Raw genomic sequence first — 22,963 nt, 5'->3', positions numbered from 1 at the left:
TGCATTATGCCGCCAAAACTTGTTCAAATGCCTGGCTGGCAGTGCTGGTCTTGGGGCACCCTCCTACTGCTCCAACTAAAAGGAATAGGTTCCACACTTCCAAACCAGAGGGGAGGCCTCCCTTCTTCTGGATCAGATGACCCTTTGAAATACTTCAATTGCATAGTGGGCAGAACATGGAATGGTGGGTTGAGTTTAAGGATCGATGGGTCTGGCAGGGTATGGGCTGGTGGGGAGAGGTGGTCATAAAATAGGATTTGAGCTGTTCCAACAAGAATTGTTCAAATATCTGGCTAGAGTTGCAGGTCACACGTCTCATTCCTAGTGGCCCAAAGGAAAACAATGAGCTCCATGGTGTAGCCTGACACGCTGGAGAGAAACCTTTGACAGACCGCGTCAGGTGACATGTTGAAATCCTCCAGTAGTTTGTAGATTATGAGACAGCATGTACTTTGGTTTTGGGTCCCGGAGTATATAAGTATTTGTGTTTGCAAAATGGGTACCTAACAGACAAAGTCGTCTAGTTTGACAGAAGGAAGTGTGGGATGTATTAGAAATTCATGTTTGGATGGCTGAAATAGAGGCCAGGTCAAAGTGTTCGGCATTCAGAAGCGGTATGTATCTTTATTTGAAAGGGAGATAGGTGCATTCTTTTTCCCCAACTTGATTTTGTATTTCAACTTGAATAATTTTGGGATCTAATGTATAGCCTCTTGGGATCAAATCAACAGATGTATTGCCAGCACTCCTGCACATTATGGTGGTTGGCGCAAAAGTATAGTTAAAGAATTTAGATCTGGGATTTCCTTCAAGACTTTTTTAACTCCTTTTGGTTTTCAGGGTCAGAAGACACTGTTTTGGGGTATCAGGGAATGCAAGGATTTGAGTACACAAATACTGTATTTTAATAGTTTTTTGATTAATTACTACTTTTTGGGGTACACAGTGACACTTTATAATTCACTGTACTATATATGTTGAGTGAAATGTTCACAGTTTCTGGGGCAAAATACCCTTTTTGTAGCCAAACAAACGTAATATCTGGACTAAGTGTACATACTTTATTATATTTTGTTGTTCAGCTGAAGATAATATTGCTGTCAATTAAGATGCCATTTTGGGTACAAAACCGATATTTGTGAATCTTATTAGAGATAAGAAGGATGTGTGAGATGTGTCTGACATGCAAGGATACGCATATGTTTTGTGTCTGGCTAAATCCAACTTCTAAGAGTTGTGTCTGGTGAAGGCAACTCAGTTATTCGTAGGTTTAATCTTCGCTTGAGGAACGTCAAGGTTTAAGAGAACCAACCTGAGTTCCACAGAGAGGAATCACCCCCAAATGCAACAAAGTCTAGATCATCACGATTCTTAAAAATCCACCCACATGCTCTGACATATAGTAACATTCCCTTTCCAAAATTATATTGGAACTTCGTGTTGCATGTTTCTTGTATTATTTGCTCGAGTTAAATATATTATTGGTCTTTTTTCAGACCTCATAGGTCTTGGTAGCCATTGCATTTCGGCAATGATGTGCGGGCATGCAGCAGCAGCAGCAACCGCTTCTTAAAGCATTTAAGAAGCTTTGGTTGCAGTTCTAACACAACGTGAATTTTGAAATGTCGCAAGTGGTCTAGTGATGAGTGAGAGATACTGCCAGGCCAGATGCATGTAGCAAAGCCATAATCGCTGTTCTAGGGCGGCATGTGATGTTAACTGCCTTTCTGTGTTAACATCAGGAACAATATAATACCAATATCTATACATCTCCTCAGGAGAAATAGTTTCCCCTCTAGTATTTTCATGTAGACATTAAACCTGAAATGCAAAAATCAACATGTACAATTCTCCAAGCAAAGTGCATGAATGGTGCGCTTAGAAGTGGCAAGTCTGTTTCCTGTGTCTATCAGAGAGGTTGCACTGCCAATAAGACAGCTCAGTGGTACTGCATGTTGTATAGAATGGTGTTGTTAATACAACGCATAGTGGTGCTGAATTCAATAAGCACCACTAACTTGAGGGATACAGACTCCTGCCTTTCTCAATGCTGCAAAATTGCAAGTCAGCACTATATGATAATATTTCAATTGACCTTATGACATAGAAGAGGGACAACGATGTGAACACAGTATATCTGACCCAAACACATGTACATCCAAAGCTGCATCTATTTTTAAGGAGCATCCACCATCACGACAGTGGGCCTATTAGAACCATGACTGCCTCCAAACCAGGCTCCATTACCGGGTTTCTTCAATGAGGAATAACCGGGTCATTCCAACTTTGGAGCCTTCTTGAAGGAACCACTCCCCATTCCCATTGAGCCCCGATAGGGCTCAATGGGAATGGGTAGGGAGGTAATAACGGGCACATTATGAAGGGCCCGTTATTACCTCCCTCTTCCCCTCGCGGGACCCTTAAAAGATGTCTGGTTTTACCACCCTTTTACCAGTGTTTATGCCACCCTTGTAATGAGGCCCAGTGTCTTGAGTAGAGTAACTGCCTTGCCAAGTGCTCACTCCAAACATAGATAATTTTGAAAGGAGATCATGGAGCATAGTAGGCATCAGAACTAACTTAGGTTTACAAACAACTTCCTCAAGGGAGTAACACCATAGACACAACGTGACCCACCTATTTGTACGTTTACACAATCTCAGCTGAATGACTGTATTATGTTCTTATCCACGTGTGGGCTTCATTATGAAGCATATTTGTGCCAGTGTCATTTAATAGCAGTGTTTATGAAAGGCATTTTTGAAAGTGAAGTATACCATGCATCTGGTTAAAATGATTTTCCGATATGCCTTCGTTTCACGTACCATTAAGAAGGTCCACATAACCGGCTCCGAGAACAGCCACTGGTGAGAGACGTCTGGTCTCTGTATCAGAGTCAAGGCTCTCGATGACCAGCATCTCGTAATCCAGTCCAGAGCATTTGTAACTTTCCCACGTTGGCAAGTAGGTACATGTAGAATCTCTGATGATACCTGAAGAGAGAAGATGTGCATTTAGGAATTTGAACACTTTTTCAAACCACAGCTAATGTTGAGCTTTGCCTTGACTTATAGTGAGTGGTCCAGAAATATTGCGTGTATCACTCAAGCCTTCTACAAAGCCATAATGCCTTGGGATGAGATTAAGAACTCCCCTGCTTGGCATCATCTCACTTAAAACTATTGTCTATAGGTAGATACCCTAGTACAGCCCTTCGAGATGCTCTAGGTCTCATTTAGAGATTGGTCGATCCCGCATGTGGTCATTACTGTCACTCCATGGGGTAATTCTTGGAATCTTCATGATTATATGCACATGGCCATGTTGGCAGTAGCAGATGTCAATTTTCAGGAATACTGTATGTGGCATTTTGGGCAATCCTTTAGCATTTTTAAATGATTTATTAATTCATGTCTACCCTCTTTTCTAGTCTGGATTGCTCACAGTAGCAGATCACATTGCTACTATACAATCTTTTGAAATTCCGGAAAGGGTCATTAACGATCCTCCCTTCCTTGGATTCTGTTGGGAAGGGGATAAGGCTGCGACCACCAGGGAAAGACACATTTTTAGCACCTTTGCATGACCCCTCAAAGTAATTTTTTGCATTGATAGGAAGTACTTGTTATTTCTCTACAGTGAAGCTGATGTTTCAAATCTTTCTTGGAGATTTTTTATAAATTACATCTCCACTTCTTTAGTGAAGGAAAAGATTGTAGTCAACAATATGAGGTATTTGACATCATAATCAGGTGGTGTTTACCACATGTCGTAAATTATGCCAGGCCCAAATTGCCAGGCAGTAAAAACAGAAGGTAAATACTGCCTCATTTATTGTAACCACCAAAACCATAAGGAGATCTTCATGCCTCTGAAGTGCATTGGTATTTTTCAACATGTGCTATTAAATGAAGATGGTTACATTTTTAGAAACTGGTATGGGCTGATGTACAGAGGCCGGGGTTCACTCATTATGACTTTACATGATGTTCAGCAAGAACAATGCGTAACATATGTGTGACATATGTATTCCGTAGATTGGATATGCCATATAGAAGCATTTACTTAGAAGTGCACTTAGACCTGAACCTGTCACCCTATGTGGACTGTACTCAATGGGTGCTACATGTACTGTACCCATTGAGCACATCATGCTTGTCTAGGGATAGAAAAACATTCAAAGCATATACCTTTCATGTCACTTTCTTTAAGGCCTTGAGATATATTCCCATGGCTCTTGACCCTTCCCCATCGAAGCAACTGGGACCCTTTTCCACACCCACTTCTCTACTTACACCTAGATCTGTCAGGTCTATGGTAAGTGTGCAGATAAGTGTGGGAAGCACATTGGAAAATGCTCGTGAATACCAATGTGCACAAATAAGATATTTCCATCTGAACAAAGGGAAGAGGGCCTGTGGGGTGGCTTATACCTGCTCAAGGATTAGTATGCACACCGGAGAGGCTACTCCTCAGCCTCAGAATTATAGACAACAGCTCTCCTCTGTTTGCTACACACTCCCAAAAAGACTGCTGACTTGAGCTGCGGTAACTTGCATTAGCAGGTCTGCACTTTGCACCGCTGACATTATTATTTAAAAAGACCAGACCCGCCCTTTCTTAGTGGTTTCCTGGGAACACCCGCTGCCGCAGATATGGCACCATGTTGCAAGTGCACAGTATACACTTTGTGAAAACATTGCATGCTTGGGAAACATCTGCACATGGAATTGCTTACACCTTGTGAACCGACTTAATTGACAATATCCCGCTGCCATATTTATGGGTTAGGCAGTAAGACTTTTATAATGAAAAGTATTGGGGTACACTAATAGGAGAAATCAGCATAGGGTATTATTTTCCAGGAAAGAGCTGCGTAGGTGCCTACAGATATTTACATGGACTAATTGCCGTATCAGGGGCATCATTTACAATGTTGTTTTTGAAAACAAAAAGAATAAGGAAAAACTATTTTTCATCAGCATCCCGAAGATAGAAACTTCTCAAACCTTTATTGGGTGCTACTTGATTGACAGGAATTCGGCTCCCATTGAGATAGGTCAGCATCACTTTCGGAATCCGATAGTCTCCAATGCCATGTCGCTTATCGGCACCATCCCATTGAAACTCAGACTGGGGTATGACCGAGCCAGGGATTCCAAGGAAAGAGCCATCAAGGTCCTTCAGCAGAGCTTTCTTTTTGGCATCACAGACCATGTCCACACAGTCAGATGGATTTGCTTTTCTACAGAAAGCCAGAGGTATTTGAAATGTTATATTCAATTTTGACAGCTATCACATTACACAAATTACATTCTGTTTTAACAAGAATAGTAGACTGAAATCTTTAGCTAAGCAGAGTTATGGGACTTAATCGGGCGGGATGGGATCTAGACAGCCTGTGGGAGAGATTGAACCTCATGGAGAATCTGCCTTCAGCCTAGTAAAATTCCTCTAAATTGGAGGTGAGGCTATTTGACAAAACCATGAACTCTGTGAATAGTCCCAGTGTTGGCTTCAGGTGACATTACCTTTGAGTGTATATGTTCATCTAAGTTGGAACTCACATGAAATCCCAAAAATGATAATATGCCATTATCTTGACTAGGTGATGGGCCACAGGGAAAAACTATGCTCAGACTGAAATGACCATGGGCTTCATTACAAGTTTGCCAGTCTGGAAACAAGGGTGCAGGTAAACTCACTGGCACCCTTGTTTCCGAACTGGCAAACTACCAGTCTGCCTGCTGTGGCGGCTGTGCCCAACAGCTCTGACCCTGCCGAGCGCAGCGGCCACGATAGGCAGGTGCTCCTGTGTCTCGTCTCCCATAGAGTCCTGTAGAACTCTATGGGAATGGGGATTGAAAAATATACTGGCGCCTGACTTCCCAGCCACCGGACTCATAATGAGCAGGTGGCACCGGGAGGTCAGGCGCTGATAAATTATTCAGAGTCCAGCTGCAATTCCCCTGGTAGCACCGGCAGAGTTACCACCAGACTCGGAATGAGGCCCCATGTCTCTATCTGCAGTCTAAATCCCAAGTTTGCAATATTAGAATATGCATGAGGATTCTTCTATGAAATCCTCTCTCTTGAATGTCATGTGTCTTTCCTTTTTTGTAAGAGACCAGGGAAAGATCTTTGTCCTTACCTGCCTGAAAAGTCACAATAATTGAGTATCAGAAAAGCGCTGACCCATGACTCATGCCCAGCACAGCTCAGACAGCATGGTTCCTGCTGGGAAAGTGGGGGTAAGATGTACAGGATAACTCCATTCCTGGATATCCAGACTGGCTGGTGTATAGGAAATATTGGATTCAGTTTGCTCAGAGTTTCCAGCACCCTTAGGTAAAGTACTTGGGAATTTCTTGAGGCGGATTAAACCGCATCAGCTATGGGATGACAGAATCACATTTCCCAAAAATGTACAATCCAATGTCCACTCATTTCTCCTAGGCAATATATCTTTTGAATTCCCTCTTCTTCTCTGCCGGCCGAAAACAGAGATATTCTGCCTTACTGACTTATTATCTACTCCCTCATTAACTGTCATGGTTTGACTCCAGCAAATATAAATGATTGACTTGAGGAATTTACAGAGTGAAAGCAATGCATGGTCACCTGGGACCACCTGGAATTCCATGCGTTGTTGTCCTTCGCAGTGCAAACAATCACATCCGCACGGAGGATACTGCAGTGAACCTCAGTGTACATGATTGTCGCTGCCTCCATGCATTCATAACGTTTGAAAAATTCGCTCTTCAGCATCCTAAGGCCCCGATATTCACAACCATAGAAAAATACCTGCATACTTGCGTCAGCCCAACAAGCCAACAGAATTGTGTAGCACTTTCATGAATACGTACCCAACATCTGGCCTGTGTATAAACACCTTTGACTCATTTGCCGTGTCGAACATGCGTATTGCCGACACATGCACGGGATGCTGTAGGTCTTCGTTCAGAGGGTTAGTCATAAACATCACGCTTCTTTCACCTGAACATATGTTCTTAAATCCAATGAAGGTGGAATCTGGCAACAATGAAAGACATCCCTTGCTTACACTTTGGACAATGCAAACTTGTTTGATTGCTGTAGAATGTACGAGCTATCAGAAACCAAAAAGATGCCTTTCAATGCATTTCCTTCACTCTTGCTCACCTCTAACACTCAACGTCCAAAAGAACAGCCAAGTTCCCTCAGAGAAATAAAAGGACCTCCACCTCTTTCCCCAGCTCATTCATTCTCTCACTTTTAATTCAGCCATTCCTCTGTTAGACATTATATACAAATATATGAATGTAAAATACGCCGTGATTATGTGACCAAATATGAACATTTGGGGTTAAACCGATGATAATTACCATCAGATCTGGCGTCCACCCGTGTAGCAAATTCTACTGCATCAATAATGAAATACAACCACAGGTCACACACATCATGAATGCCATTTTTTGGTTTTCTTGATGTCACTTTTTTAATGTCTTGTATTACGCCTTCTCTATAATTGAAGTGGCAGACTAAGAAGCCAATGCATTTCGGACTTTGCGTCCATGGTCAGTCTGCCTGCCGTGGTACATGTACTTCTGGTGGGTTACACCTTTTCAGCTGACTTGCAAGAACATGTCTTCTTTAACACGAGAGTTTCCTCCAAAATTGTTTCTGCGCTCAAGTTGCTACGAGGGTGGTCGCCAAGTCTGATGGTAAACATCATTAGCGTACCTCTGGAGTTCAATTATCCTGGACTAGGCATTCCAGGTTCTGGCAGACACCAGATAGCGATTTAATTTCTTTGTAAATGTACGTACTCTCTCAAATGCCTACTGAAACACCCATTGTTCTATGAAATATGAACATTTGTCAGCTGTGATGTCACAGAACTCCTCCTCAGTAGTTTGACGCTACCTGATATGGTATAGCTAGTGGCAGGCAACCAGTGGCTCTTAAGATCTTTTGGCCTACAACCACTGGTGTAACAGGGGCCCCCGCAGCCCCCGCGGTGCGGGGGGGCCCGCTAGCACATGCCTGGGAGGGGGCCCCACTTGAAAAAAAAAATGAAAAAAAATAATTTTTTCAAAATATTTTTTTTTTAAATTTCTTTTTGAAATCACTTTGCCTTCATAAAGAAATTATTTCTGTAACAGAAATAATGTCTTTATGAAGACAAGTGACTACAAAAAGAAACCTTCTTTTTGAAGTCAGAAGGCTCCCTCTACCCCCACGACTTGGAAGACCCCAGGCTGGAGGCCTCCATGTCATGGGTTGGGGGAGTCCTCTGAATTAATAAAGAAATAGTTTATTTTTTAAGTCACTCTGCCTTCATAAAGAAATGATTTCCGTTATGGTTCGGTCCGTAACAGAAATAATTTCTTCATGAAGTCAGAGTGATTTCAAAAAGAGACAATCCGCATCATTACAAGTTTGGCGGTAGCCTTGCCGGTAAAACCTGTAGGCTGCCGCCAAACTTGCACTTTTTTCTGGCACCTGCGAATGGGCAGTTACCGGTAATTGGCCATTCGCTGGGGCTGGAAAAATATGCTCCACATTCTCATTTGATCCTCATAGGGTTCAATGGGAATGGGGAGCTCGGATGCACCAGCACCATAGTGAATGGTGCCGGTGCATCCGACATGCTCTGCTCGCGGGTGGCGGTACGGCCGGTTTATAGTCAAAATCTCGAAAAAACTAAATCTCGAAAAAAAAGCACGAATTTAAAATCTCGAAAAAAAAAATATCGAATTTTTTTTTTTTTAAAAAAAAACCCTTTTCATTTTTTTTTTTATTTTACCCCTTTTTTTTACTTACCTGACCCCAAAAACATATATAAATAAATAAATAAAAAATTCGATATTTTTTTTTTCGAGATTTTTGTTTCGTGCTTTTTGTCATTCGAGATTTTGTTTTCGGCCTTTTGACTGACCACCGGTACGCCCGCCTGGTCAGACCTGGTGGGCGGGAAGGCACCTGGGAGCAGAACTCATAGTTTGCCTGTCTGGTAACAACGGTTTCTTTTTTTAGTAATAGGGCGACCCTCAAACCAATGAGGTGTGTGAGTGTATTGTGAAAGGGTGTACACTTAAATGTGGAGGTGGCTACCTGTGTGAGTGTATGGTGAAAGGGTGCACACTTAAATGTGTGAATGGCTGCCTGGGTGTGCCTGTATGGTGAAAGAGTGCACACTTAAATGTAAGGATGGCTGGGCGTGCATGCATGTATATGGTGAATGGTGTTTGTGCTTGTGTTCAGGGGCACAACAAAACCTACATTTTGGCGGGCTGATTCTTCAAATGTTGGAAGAGGCGCTAACTTCACGGGTGGTGGGGGAAGCAAACTTATTTGTGTGGGGGCATCTAACTTCTTTACGCATTTTAATGAGACTATTCTAGTGCAGCTTCAATGTTACAAGCAGTTAACTCTCTCCTTTAAGTGTAAAAGCACCCACTTATGAACTGTTGTGAGCATGAACAGTCTCCTGTTCCCTTTCTATCCTTCCAATCAAGGGAAGGGTAACCCACATCAAATTTCAATTGCCTAAAGAAGTTGGCATTTGGATGCAGGTACTAACAGTGAAATGCTTTACGTTAGTAACGGCTGGGCCCTTGTTAACAGCGAAACCCAGGTGCCATTTAACATTTGTGTCCTGTTCTGTCCGGTAACTGTTCTGAAGGTCAGCCAGGTTGAGTCAACATAGCCCACATTTTCTAAAGGTGAGTGCTGCAGCCCAGTCAACTGAATATTGTTAAGCCCCTACTTGTGTTTAATGCCTTAATTAATTATTGGTAATCGTCATTAGTCCTAGCCCTATTCTTCCTTGTCCCTGTACTTGTGTATGAGGCAGTACTTGGGTATGAGGCACCATGCCTCATACACAAGCACTGGGATGAGGTAGAGGTAAATGGAGGTAATGCCTGACTTAGCTACCTGTATATTCATTAATCCTAATCCCACTCGTCCTCATGCCAGTACTTACCTATGAGGCAAGGATCCTCAAACGTAAGCTCTGGGACAAGGAAGAGGGACGTGAAGGTAATTCTGGGCCAAGGAGCTGATTTTGGAGGTTGGGGTAGGGCATGGGAGGGAGAGGGGATGTGTGGGCGGTGGGATTGTGCGATAAATCATAATGGTTGTCCATGTCCAGGCTCAGCAAGCATGATATGTGGTATTAGTGGCTAGAGAGGCATTTTGGTGCACCCAGTCTAGTTATTCCTCAGTTTATTATGAGCTTTTTTTGACTGTACATTTCTGATAAAGCAGTCCTGCTAAGTGCAATTACCTGGCTAGATTGTCATTTGGGTGCTGCCAGTATATCCATTTCTTACTGCAGCATCGCATATTTTTTTGAGCATCTGTGATAAAATGATATGATATAAGTCTATTATAACATGCCAATACACAAGTGTTTCTTGGTGCGACAAGCAATGGTGTGAAGATAGAGGGTGGCCAAGACAAATGATCTTACTAGTCCTTGTGTCATTCAAATCGTGCAAGTGCAAGAATGAGAAATGCAAGGGGAAAGGAATGGGGAAGTGCAAGGAAGAAGGTAGGGGAAAACAGGGCTGTAATGCTCTGAGTAGGTGCAGCCAGGACAGCGAGGCTCTAGGTAGTGCAAGGAGGACAAGGGACTGTAGGGTTACAGTTACAGTTCCTAGGTGTGTGGTAGGCCGGAGGCAGTGCAAGGGTGACAGATCAAGAAAGAGCCTTGACTCAGTGAGACTCTGAGGGTAGCCAAGCAACCAGTCGGTACAGCAGACCGGTAGGTCAGGTAGGTCAGCAGGGGAGGTCAGGTAGGTCAGCAGGGGAGGGAGAGAGCGAAAGCAGAGGAGAAGAGGAAAGTTTTGAGCTGCTTTCGGAACATCAGGTGGTCCGCTAAAGTTTGGGAGGCGCAGAGAGGCATCTGCAGAGGAAAGAGATCTACCCCCCACTCTCTGCATGAAGAAGCGTCTAGCCCTTAGAGAGTTGGAGGTAGCCAGAGGAAGGGCTCGAGAAAAAAGGTATTTTGGAAGAGAGCATTGGATGTAATGTGAGCCTGACCCCAGAAAGCCTTGTGGACAATGCAAAGGGTCTTGAACTTGATTATTGCAACCACCGGGAGCTAGTGGAGAGATTTCAGGACTGTAGAGATATGATCCCTGGGCTTGTGGCCAAGGATAGGTCTTGCTGTCCTGTTCTGGATTAGTTGCATAGGGCGGAGAAAGGAAGGCAGCTTGAGAAAGAGGCTGTTGCAGTAGTCCAGCCTAGAGAGAAACAGGGCTCTGGAGACAGTGAGCTTCTGGGGGAAAGTGAGAAAGGGAAGTGTCCCTTTGAGGAGGAGCAGCTGGTAGGTAGTGGGACTTCTTGGCAACATCCGAGATGCAAGGAGAGAAAGAGTGGAATCGAAGATGACACAAAAGGTTTTTTGCCTCGCAGGAAGGTGAAGGAAGAGGGCCCTAGGTGGGCGGCCAGAGTGATAGAGGAAAAGCAGGGGCATGGGTCCAATGAGAAGGATCTCCATCTTAATGGCACTAAGGTAGATATCATTGGCGGTGCACCAATCCTGAATCACAGATAGACAGTCAGGAATGAGCAAGAGATGAGAGTAGCCTGAAGGAAAGCTGAGAGCCATCCCCATAACACTGAACGTTAGAGGAGAAGGTAGGCCAAAGAGGCCAAGTAGAGGTTGAAAAACAAGGGTGAGAGGATAGAGCCCTGGGGAATGCCACAGGTAGAGAGGTGGCAGAGAGAAAGGGACCAAGTTGGACCTGGGAGGGGCAGTCCAAGAGGAAGGAGGTCAGCCACTCCACGGCCTGATCCGTGATGCCCAGGTTCTCACGTAGTCGATTTATCAGGATGGCATGGTTGACTGTGTCGAAAGTAGAGGAAAGATCAAGGAGGATTAGGACAGAAGGAATGCTGGAATCAAGGTTAGAGAGCAGATCTTCACAGGTGTTTAGGAGAGAGGTTTTGGTGCCTCTGGCAGCTCTGAAGCCAGACCGAGGGTCATTGAGACAAACAACAGATTCAATGTGGAGAGTAAGCTGGGAGATGGCCAGCTTTTTTCCAAGAATTTGCCCAGGAATGGGATGATGGAGATTGGGCGATAGTTTGCCTGACAGGTAGGATCGACATACGGCGTGTTGAGGAGTGGGTGACAAGGGAGTGCTTAAAGGGAGAGGGAACGTTCCAGTGGTGAAAGAGTGATTAAAGAAATCAGCCAAGGTGCAGCGAGGGTGTCAATATGGTCCTTGATGGTTCTGGAGGAGCATGGGAGCACCTTTTGGACATCACTTTCATGGATCAGACTTGTCTAGAAACCTTGTCAGGTGTTGTCAGAGAGAAAGAGGAGAAAGGACGAGGAGAGGAAGAGATGGCCAAAGGGGGGCCAAGAGAGGGAGAGGAAGAGGAGATAGTGGACAGGATGTCCTGAGTTTTAGCAGAGAAGTGAGAGGCCAGAGCCATACAGAGGGTCTGGGAGGGAATAGGAGAGTTGGAGACTGCAACAGAATTGACCAGTTCCATGCAGATTTTAAAGGGTTTGCTGTGTTGTTAGAGGCAGCAGAGACCCAGGCTTCAATGTGTGCTCTCTTCTTGATCAGTGTTATTGCTTCGACTGGCATTTTTGCACAACCAGTCTAGGCATGTCTAAATGTGGCCTGGCATGCTTTACTGTAATATTATGTGTCTACACTGGTCTACACTGTGCAGCCAGAGGGACATGTTTTCAATGTGGCATGGCATTTTTAATAGCAACGCGTGATTTGCATGTATTGGATTGGTTTTACCCTACAAAACAATGGCAAACACTCTGGCTTTTTAACCAATTTTTCTCTGAAACTGTGCTGTATATTGCATTAAAACACATATTTATATCTTTCTCCTAGTACAGTGTGCGGTATACCCCTTCAGCAGCACGTCCATGCGTATTGTGCAAGCGTGATAATCTAGGCCGGCCCAAAGTGTGGCACGACCCATGAATTTTTGCCGAGCTGGGGGTGCCCCCTCAGCATGGCTCGCATTTTGTGTTACGCCACTGCCTACAACTCCCATCAGCCTTGCCAGCACAGTCAGTCATGAGTAATCACAGGGATCATGGGATTCGTAGGGGCCCCAATGACTGTAGGGCCACACCTTTGATTGTTGTTTGCTACATTTATACAAGTATGGACCTAACCTCATAGGCAGTAAAGCACTGCTCAAAATAATACAAGGGTGCAAAACAAATGCTCTTCGAGATCTAGGTAGGAAAGTAACGAGGGCATGCTACAGAATTCAAATGGACCAGCCAGATGTATCCTTGGACGGAGATGCAGAACATATAGGTATTCCATTTACAATGAAATGCTAGATTAGGGACAAGAGAAAAGTCAAATGGTCACTTGAATGATAGTTGGCTGTGTGTATACTTGGAATGTCTAAGTGCATGCTTCGTACATGGAGGAGTAGGGCCCTCCTGAGGTACTGTGCAAGTACAATGAAGAGCTTTCGATGTGAAGTGGGATGCCTTAAATGGGATTTATTCAGAGTCAGTGCAAAGGGGTTGTCATTTATGTAATATGTTAATATTGTGGGTGTTTTATTTAGCACTGGCATCACTGACAATCTAGTTGCAGAATGCTTGGTAACCAATTTTAGTTATTACCGTAATAATTACCCACAATGAGGTACTCAAAGTATAGGGGTGGGAGTTGGAGGAGGGGGGGTGGCGGTGAAGGGCCGCTGACGCACTGCAACGTCCTCTTTCTAAGGAGATCATGTTGTGATTCTGCCATTCTCCTAGCTAAGGTTTTTGGACCTTGAGTTGAACCAGTATTGAAATGAAAAAACTATTTTGAAGAGGTTAGGGGAGGAACTGCAAGCAGGGGGCTCCAACGTTGAACACATGGGAGCACCAACGTTTGAATGAATGTTATAAAAGTCAGTGTTTGGAAGGCCTAAGTAGTATACCTGATAACAAGTAGACCGCCCATGTTTAGAAATGTGAAAGGGCAGAGATGCAAATCAATGTTCAAAGCAAGAGATTATGTACATGGTGCTGAAGTAACAAGAATAGCATTTAAGTACCTCTGGGAGAATAAGTACTGCTAGAGTTTGTAATGAAAAGACAACAATACATGTATTCATTCTTCTCTCTCTGAGGAATTCTTAGGGTAAAAGCTCACGGATCATGCACCCATCTTCCTTAGTTCAGTTGTTGAAACGAAAGGGGTCATAGCGGAGTGTATTCTACAAAAACCTTACACCTACATTCTGTTTGTGAACGATTACATATATCTACAAGATGCTGTGTGGATGGTAAGGCGTTCCCCCACCCACCCACGCACGCACTAACGAGATGCAGGAGCCCCAGTAATTAGTCCGGATCTGGCGCACGTGGAGCTGTACACCACTTTTATTAATGGTGCTACATGGTACACCATGTGACACAACCCATGCTGGCTGTCATGCAGTGGCTTACATCATAACAACCCATCCCAAGGGTAACAACAACAAAACCATGCACAACTTTTTATGAATAACATCATGAACTGCTGCTTCAAACCCCATCACCCTCAGTCATCCTTGTCCAATGGCATTCTTCTGCTGTTGGGCCACCAATTTGTTTTGCATTCTTCCTTTGGCCGCAGCACCCGCACTGCACGCCGGAGTAGCCGGTACCCCGTTGACTAGAGAAAACACATCCTTGTCTTCCTAGTTGCATACGGCCGCCAGGTCGCCCTCTAGACTGTCACCTCCCGACCAGCCTGTTCCTCGACAATGGTCGCTATGTGGGCAGCCCCCTCCGTGCGCCAGTTCTGCCACGGTTCGGCAGTCTTGGTAGCACTTATGGACGGCCATGGTGTCTGGCAGAGAGAGGCAATGTGCGCCGAGTTGTGGAATCACGCGCACTGCCGCCCCATCGCCAGGCACACTCCAATGCGCAGCATCACTCCTTCACAATACTCACACTCCTGAGGGGAACCCTCATCTGTGCCCGTGCTTTGCGCGGCTGCACTCCCCACTCTGCTCTTCTTGCTTTGCGCTTGGACAGCATGCACTTCACCCACTTTCAGCCCTTTGATGGCCCACACGATCATCAACGCCCTGCTTGTGGCCAGCTTGTGGGGTCTTCCCACCTCCAGCATTCTTGCCAGGGGCATTCCCGGCTCTTTCAGGCTGTCGCTGCACAGTTTACTTGAGCGGCATGCATGTATTATTTGGCCTTTGAGCCATGGCCCTCTTAAGCACTTTTGGGACCCTGGGCACAGACATCTTTGGGGCCCCCTCCACCAAACCAAAGAAATGAAGTGATCAAGAATATCTGCCGTGCTCCCCCCTGCCACAATCACAACACATAGGTTAACATGTTGCCTCGCAGCATTAAAAATAAGGATGTTTACTCCCTTTAAGTCCCCTTACCATTTGAAGGCCAACATTCTCCATCCACGAAGAGGTTACTTCTGTTCTAGCATAGATACAGGAGGCTTTTTATCAATATCATCCAGGAAGGTATGCAGCCTGTAGTATTGATCCAGGACTGTATGTAAAAGGTACATGTAACCCAGAATAGACAGAGAACTCACATTTGCTGCCTCACAGAATGCAAACATGCTCAAGCATGGATAGAGGAGTAAAATTGGTAGTAAGGAGAAAGCTACAAATATGATAGCATGGATAGTGGATGCAGATTAGAAGCTACCAGGAAGGTGTCTGTATGCAGACAGAATGAGATTATAAGTGGGACATGGTTTTCAAATAGTGTTGCCATTAGAGGTCAAAAGACTAAAGTGTCTGTGGTGTCCAATGTATCAATTCTCACTATTATAGTAGCAACACTATAGCCAGTGAAACCATGAAAGAGTATGCTTTGAAGATCATACCCTGAGAAGGAAATCTCGCTGAAGGGCTGCCATTTTTTAAATGTCTAGGGACTGGCAATTTCGAGAGGCTAGGCAATACAAGATTAGATTAGATGCCCACCATTACACACACTGGTTAAGGGGTGAATCTGGGATTGGTGCCAACTCAGCAATTTCTACATTTGAACACTTTCATTACCAGTTCTTACCATAAACTAAAATAATCTCATTTTATAAAACTGACTTGGAAAGTACAACAATCACATTACCAACCATGACAATTTTTAAAAACAAAATATTATAGAATGGTTTCACACAGAATGATTCTAGCTTCATTCTTTCAATCATCAAAAGAAGTATATAACTACCAGCATACCAATCAGTGTAATTTAACAGATTTAATCTGGGTTGGTCTTCTTGTTTAATTGCCATTTATAAACGTGCAGAAAAACCTTTGACTTTTAATGCAAAGCAATTTTTGTGTCAAAGGAGCAGACTTTAAAATATGCTTGCCCGAGTGCTGCACCATCTGGTCCGCTCCCTTCTGTCTACCACCCCTTCCACTCAAATGGCCTACATAAGAAGAAAGATCAAGTAATGGGCTAAATGATGAAACCAGCATGCGAGGAGGAAAACCTCACAGAAGACAGTACAGTAATGTACAACATATTAGATGATTTGACCAGGATCACTGTATTGTCTGCTGGCAAAGCCATGATACGAGCATGAATGCTTTGGTTCCAAATTTGGAAAGGTATTCATCTCTGGGATCAGCAGTTTATGCTCACTGTTGGAGGTGATTACCTAGGTTTTACAGCACCCCATCGGACCAAACCAATTTCTAGACCTACACCATAAGGATGACATGTTTGTTTTTATAGCAACTCCTATCTAGTGCAGATAGATTGCTGATAATAGCACCTGTTGTGCTGCAAGACCAAGTACATATGCAGGCATGTTTATAAACTTCAGACACAGGAAAGGTTCAGCCAGCTTTACAGGAATGTGCTATTCTAATCTTGCATAGGAACACACATCCCTGCAATGAGTGCTTAACACACCGAGCTAGCTTCTGAACCATTGTGGCACTCAATTTACCAATATGCATTTCAAAATTGGCCATTGCACATGATGAACATAATACTCAATATACCACAATGAACACAGACAGAAATACATGATGAATTGATCGAGGCAGAATCTACTTGCCAAAATAGACAGGCGATAGGTTTAGAGCCTCAGCACCATCCCATAAAATATCCTGATGTTTGCTATTTAAATCTGGTGAACAAAGGAATCGTACTTCTTCAGACCAGGCAGCCTTTTGGGGGCCCCTCCAAGGTGGGGCCCTGGGCAAGTGCCCCTTTTGCCCTCCCATAAAAACGTCCCTGCTTTGAGCTAACCGTCTTCATCCGGAAAGGCACGAGTGGCTGCTAGCTGTCAGAGCCTTGTATAAAATGCATCAATGGACTCACCCTGGCCTTGAGACACCTGCTGCAGCTGAAATCTCTCAAAATCACTGTTTTTGTTCGCCATTGGTGCAAAGTATTCTGTTAGCGGCTTCCTTGTCGCTGGATATGTTCTCTGTCTTGGGGGTAGCATTTTATACAGTTCATGGACATCACTCCCGGCATAAAATAAGGGGAGGGTTTTCTTCCTGCCCCCCTCCATAATCTCTGCCGGCACATAAAACATGTCCAGCATATCAGCCAGTGCACCCAATTAGGACCAAGTGTGGCAGGATTCCCTTTTACGTCAAACTCTGGCACCGGGTGACTGTGAAACAGGAGGCCTTGTGGATGGACTGGCCCTCTCACTCCCTTCCTTGATGCCTACACATTACCGGCCCTCTGTCCAGACCCCCTTGTATGTTGCTTGGCCCCAGCGTGCAGAACAATGCCTTGCTGGGTGCTCCCCAGTTCCCACTGAATCTGGTATCATTGTCCGTTCTCTATCTCTCTCCATCTCTGTGGCTCCCTACTTTAACCTGCAGCCTTCACAGGTCCCTGGACCATATCGTATGTGCACCCTTGAAGTGAGAGCCGTGGCAGATGGCGTAGATACACACTTTGCTGGCAACAGATATGTGGGAGTCCTACCTGCTGACTTGGCCGACATCACATCCTGGATGGTCCGCCTCACCCACTTTAACCAGAGCCCTCCTTGTGGGCCTTGGCCAGACCGCACAAGCACCCTTGGGTCAAGGGCGTGGCAGGTGGGGACTGGCACACCAACAGCTGGGAAGATGCGGCCCTCCTCAGAACCCACCCTCTCCAGCCCTCCCGGGGCCTTGCCTGGTCTTTGAAGCCTCCTCGGTCCGTAGATTCTTTTTTTAAAAACTTTTAAACGCATGTAAAGTCCTCCAGCGACATGTAACCATGGAGATCTGGCGGTCCCCAGGAAGGTCCTGGCTGTGCAGGGCCTTGCACACAAGGCACGGCGTGCTGAGCCCAGACCGTACAAAGGGGACTTCGGTGAGCAAGCCCACCCGCAGCGGGGCCTCGTCAGGGAGGTTTATGGATGTCAGAGCACGTCGTACACATTAGTGAGCAGCGGGCACTCATAGCAGCATGTACCAGCATGGCTGGTGCACACGCAGGATCCATTAATTCCTTTGCTGCTATTTGGGGGCGGTAAGGCCAAGCTTCCACCCACGTACACATGCACTAATGAGATGCAGGAGCCAGAGTTGGTGGTCCAAACTGCGCCAGGGAGCCGTGCACCCACGATTATTAACAGTGTCAGATGGTACTCTATGTGACACAACCCATGCCCCACGCCAGCCGTCATGCAGCAGCTTACATCTTAACACAAGAGATCAAGTAAATACACAAGGAAATCTGGATCATTCTGCTCCTACCTTCTACAGTCATCAAGCCACTAATCGCATTGTAGCTCATCAAGCCTGCTTGTGGGTGATCCGGTGCAGCATTGTGTCCAGAAGCAAAAGTTGGCCAGCAGATGCCACTTGTTCCACCTTGGTTGCAAAAAGAATACCCAATATTAATTTAATTACATTGTCATGTATGTAACACTGTAATCAAATCCCGTTAAGAAAGAATGTTCACCTGTTGGAGGTCTTGTGCTCCGATGATCTACGCTAAGCTTTATGTACGGGTCGCTGGCGTTGAGGACATCAGAGCAGTTGAACCCCGGGCTGCTTCCCACAATCAAAGAGTCCTTGACAATAGAAATAGCTCCATGTTAAGTATCAAATAAAAGCAGTGACAAAGGAAACAAATGATATGTACTAGTCTCAGGCCTATAATTAAAGGATCTGTTAATACCAAGTAAGTCAGTTCTTCATAGAGCTTTTTCCTGAATACGGCAGGAAATAAAACCAGAAAGGCTACCTACTTCACTGATGTTTAATGACAAATCCACTTCCACTGTTATCACATCTCTTGCCCATAGCCACACATGTTCACAGTATGCGGATCCAGCTGCAGTGTGTCTGCATGTCTGTGTATTCACCGCGGGCAAGTGGGCGCACCACAGATGGAACACACACCAGGCCTCTATAGTATGTCTGTCCATTCCTTGCTGCACCCCCGAACCAGACCCAGACTCCATCCACTGACAGGACGGCTTGTGAGGTGTCAGCATCTTGTAAGTGGATCACGTTTAGGGCTATGTGAAGGGCACCAGATACGGGTAGAAAGGCAGCGTTTTAATCACATTCCAATGCCGTACACAATGCATGGCATTGGTACAGGTAGGTAGACATGGGAAGTAGCTCTAACGAGGCTGCTCCCTGGAGATCTCAGCTTCTATGGTAACCTTCACCCATTCTGCATCGGAAGAGCTGGCCCGCAGGCACAGATTCCACTCCTGAAAAAACAATGCTAGGGTACCCAAGTGCTGATGGCTCATGGCGGGCATGCTTTCCTTATCTGTACCATTTTAACATCTAAACGCTATGCCATGGGATGCCGTGAGTTCACCAAACACTGGTGAGATCTGTGGGAAACCTGCAGGTAGCAACCATGAATCCTGCTTTTAGTGCCTTCTGAGGTCGATACAGTGAGTACTATTGAATTAGATAGAAAGAAGTGTAATTAAGAACTAAGGCATTGAGAAACTACCATAGCAAAAGCTACTTAAAAGTGCACATTTTCATTTTTTTTAGTACTACTAATACTACTTATGATACTAATACAGATAGCAGCTGTGATCATGATACTAGTAGCAGTAGTATTAGATGTAAAAGTAGTAGTAGTCATAGTAGTAGCAGTAATAGTAGCATTCACAGTAGTAGCAGTAGTATTAGCAGTTATAGTAGTAGTGGTCATAGTAGAAGCAGTAATAGTTGTAGTAGTAGTCATAGTAGTAGCAGTAATAGTTGTAGGAGTAGTAATAGTAATATCGTATTCACAGTAATAGTAGTAGTCATAGTAGTAGCAATAGTAGTAGCAGTTATAGTAGTAGTCATATTAGAAGCAGTAATAGTTGAAGTAGTAGTAATAGCAGTAGTATTAGCAGTAACAGTAGTAGTCACAGTAGAAGCAGTAATGGCTGTAGTAGTAGTCATAGTAGAAGCAGTAATAGTGGTAGTAGTAGTCAGAGTCATAGTAATAGCAACGTGCTGGTCTTGGAAGCAAGACCACTCAGAGCAACCCAGGTTTGAATCCCTGATCCGTGCTTTGAAACCAAACTCAGGTATTACGCGCATTATTAAAAATCAATTAATAATTAAATTCCTCATTATTGACTATGCTGACTAGGTCTATTTTGAAAAATCCAGAGAGCTAAAGGTAGCAGACCCCTAACCTATACAATACGTACTATTAACTGTAGTAGATTCTCTAATTCTTGTAATTTTATATTGCTGTATTTTGTATGAGCGTTTTTTTGATTTTGTACATTTTATGGAAACTGCTGTTATTCGAAAGTAACTTGACTTGATGGGACTTTATTATATATTTGCTTACCTTAATTTTCACAGTTTTGTTTGATGTTTCATGGGAAGTGGATGGGGGTGTGTATATTATAGAAATAACTCCCATTCCATTGTCCGCAAGAGTCACGTTGGATATCTGAACACTTTCAGTGGTCTGTAATAGAATGATTAATTTTAAAAATTTGGCATGTAAAATACACAGAGTCTAATATTTATGTCCCTGTTTACTCTCTACACTCATGGTAAATGACAAAGGTGCCAGCTCACATCTTTGTACATTGCATAAGCTTTAAAAAGCATGCAAATAAAATAAGTACATTCATATACATCCTCACTATTTCCATACCGTGGCCTGCTTATGTTTCTTTGGAGTTCGCTCTAAAGGTTTCTTCGACGGTCTGTGCTATTTCTCAGAGTTTTGATCTACATATTCACTACTTTTTTAGCAGAGTTATTTTTTATTCTCCCACATTGCCTCCCACTCCAGTCTGAAAATGCCTCCAGAGTCCTAAGTGTTCAGTTCTGCTGAACATTTGTCCACTCGTTCATGGTGTGTAGTTAGCAAATCCTCCCACCTGTGTCTGCCATATCCTTTTATACATATTCAACAATCCTAACGTCGGTGACACAAGAACACAGTTGTCTTGTCGTGTGTGGTATTCTGTACTTGCTGCTCTCGGAGGTTACTTTGAGGGAATGTTTTGATAGATACAAAATCAACCATTAAAGTGAGCAAGTAGAGATGAGTGCATTACCTGGAAATAGATGCCGTAGTCCCAGCATTTCCAAATGGTAAAGCCTTGTATGGAAGAACATCCTGGAAGGCCATCTTGTTGCATGTACACCCCATACAGTCCCCCATGGGCTTCATTGCCAAACCACTGTTCTGCCATATTATTTACACCTGGAAACAAACATATATATTAACAATTACCAAGCATGCACCTAATTTATTTTGCTATTTCTTAAGTAAAGGAGTTGAAGGAGGGGATACATTGAATGGAATGGCCTTATAAGTTTCACCTTTGAACTACACTGGCTTGGTAACAGAGATATTCAGATCTACGGGGACTGCTTTGTGACACTCTGTATCCCCATTTGACCCAGAACCACAAGGTCCTGATGGAATGACATGTAAATGCTGGGGACAGGTGGGCTTTGGTTACAAAGTCATGCTTGATGCAGTGTTTTATTTAATTAAATAATTGGGAAGGGAGATCTGTTCAGTCCCTAAAACCTAGTTCTTTGATAGCTTCTCTACCCCAATAATAGGTATTAATATTCAATGGTACACCATGTATTGACCTGGGAAGGAGGAAGGATCGAGTTGGCGCTGCTGGGATTTGAACCGATGACTGCCGGTTGGACGCAGATCTCTGAGGTGAGAGTCGATTTTGCAGAACTGTTCCAGGTTTTGACTGCACAGCAGGCCTATTGTAAATGGCACATTGGCACATTGTTTTTCAAATGTTGTCAGTTGACTGGAATCAGCCAGATTTCTGGTCTTGTATTTAAACCAGTGATTCCCTGCAGAACTAATCCAAACCCTACACAGTATACCAGGGAGACGGCACGCGGGCAGTGAAAGCCTCCAGGGCGCACCTTGGAAAGGGAAAGGAGGACTCCATGGACATTTCAGGTAGTGTAGTGACATACTGCCACCCTCCTTGACTTCTATGTGGAGGCCCCGAGACCTTTCCATAGGAGTGTCGTTGGGTCCAAGCTAACAGAAGAGTGCAGCCGGGGCAGCGCTTGTAGTGCAAGTGGAAGAGGACCTTCTGCAGCTTGCGTAGTGGAATGGCAGATGCACCACAGATCAGTGAAATAAGCTAAGCCATTCCAGCAGAGTCACAGCACTGAGGAAAGGGCATTCGTTTTTCCACTTTGGGGCACAGGCTGTGCTGCACATCAGCTGTGTGCATGCCCTTATTCACAGAATCGTTATTGGGGGGAGGGTGGAGCCTAACACCACATCATTTCAGTTTTGTGTTAAATGCTGAGATATTTGATGCAAATAAAAGTAATCTTACAAGTCAATAGAAACTTTGATTTAAATGCAAGCATGTCGAGTGTGAAACACTGTCTGTCAGTGGGCAATATTACCAATTACCTTAAATGCTCAGAATGCCTATGAATGGAGACGACAAGAAGTTGGTTTTTTAGAAGCTAATAGGAGAAATAAATGTAGAACTGTCAAAAGTAGCGAGGATGAAGAGACAATTTGACTACTGGACAAATCAGGCACATGAGT

General features: G+C 44.3%; 1 protein-coding gene across 1 annotated transcript in view; it reads right to left on the bottom strand.

The window, feature by feature from the left end:
• PKHD1L1 (PKHD1 like 1) overlaps nucleotides 1-22,963 on the bottom strand; it is a 361,418-nt gene that overhangs the window by 45,023 nt on the left and 293,432 nt on the right. The window contains exons 65-71 of the mRNA XM_069622133.1: nucleotides 21,468-21,616; nucleotides 20,744-20,866; nucleotides 18,881-18,992; nucleotides 18,673-18,789; nucleotides 6,867-7,032; nucleotides 5,010-5,245; nucleotides 2,826-2,993 (exon numbers count right to left, since the gene is read on the bottom strand). Coding sequence (XP_069478234.1) covers nucleotides 2,826-2,993; nucleotides 5,010-5,245; nucleotides 6,867-7,032; nucleotides 18,673-18,789; nucleotides 18,881-18,992; nucleotides 20,744-20,866; nucleotides 21,468-21,616 — 1,071 coding nt within the window. The remainder of the gene's footprint in view (nucleotides 1-2,825; nucleotides 2,994-5,009; nucleotides 5,246-6,866; nucleotides 7,033-18,672; nucleotides 18,790-18,880; nucleotides 18,993-20,743; nucleotides 20,867-21,467; nucleotides 21,617-22,963) is intronic.

The sequence above is a fragment of the Ambystoma mexicanum genome, chromosome 5q (genome assembly GCF_040938575.1).
Source record: "Ambystoma mexicanum isolate Mex_15411 chromosome 5q, UKY_AmexF1_1, whole genome shotgun sequence".
NCBI lineage: Eukaryota > Metazoa > Chordata > Amphibia > Caudata > Ambystomatidae > Ambystoma > Ambystoma mexicanum.
The sequence above is the reverse complement of the archived record's forward strand: the minus strand, read 5'-3'. Positions and strand labels throughout refer to the sequence as shown.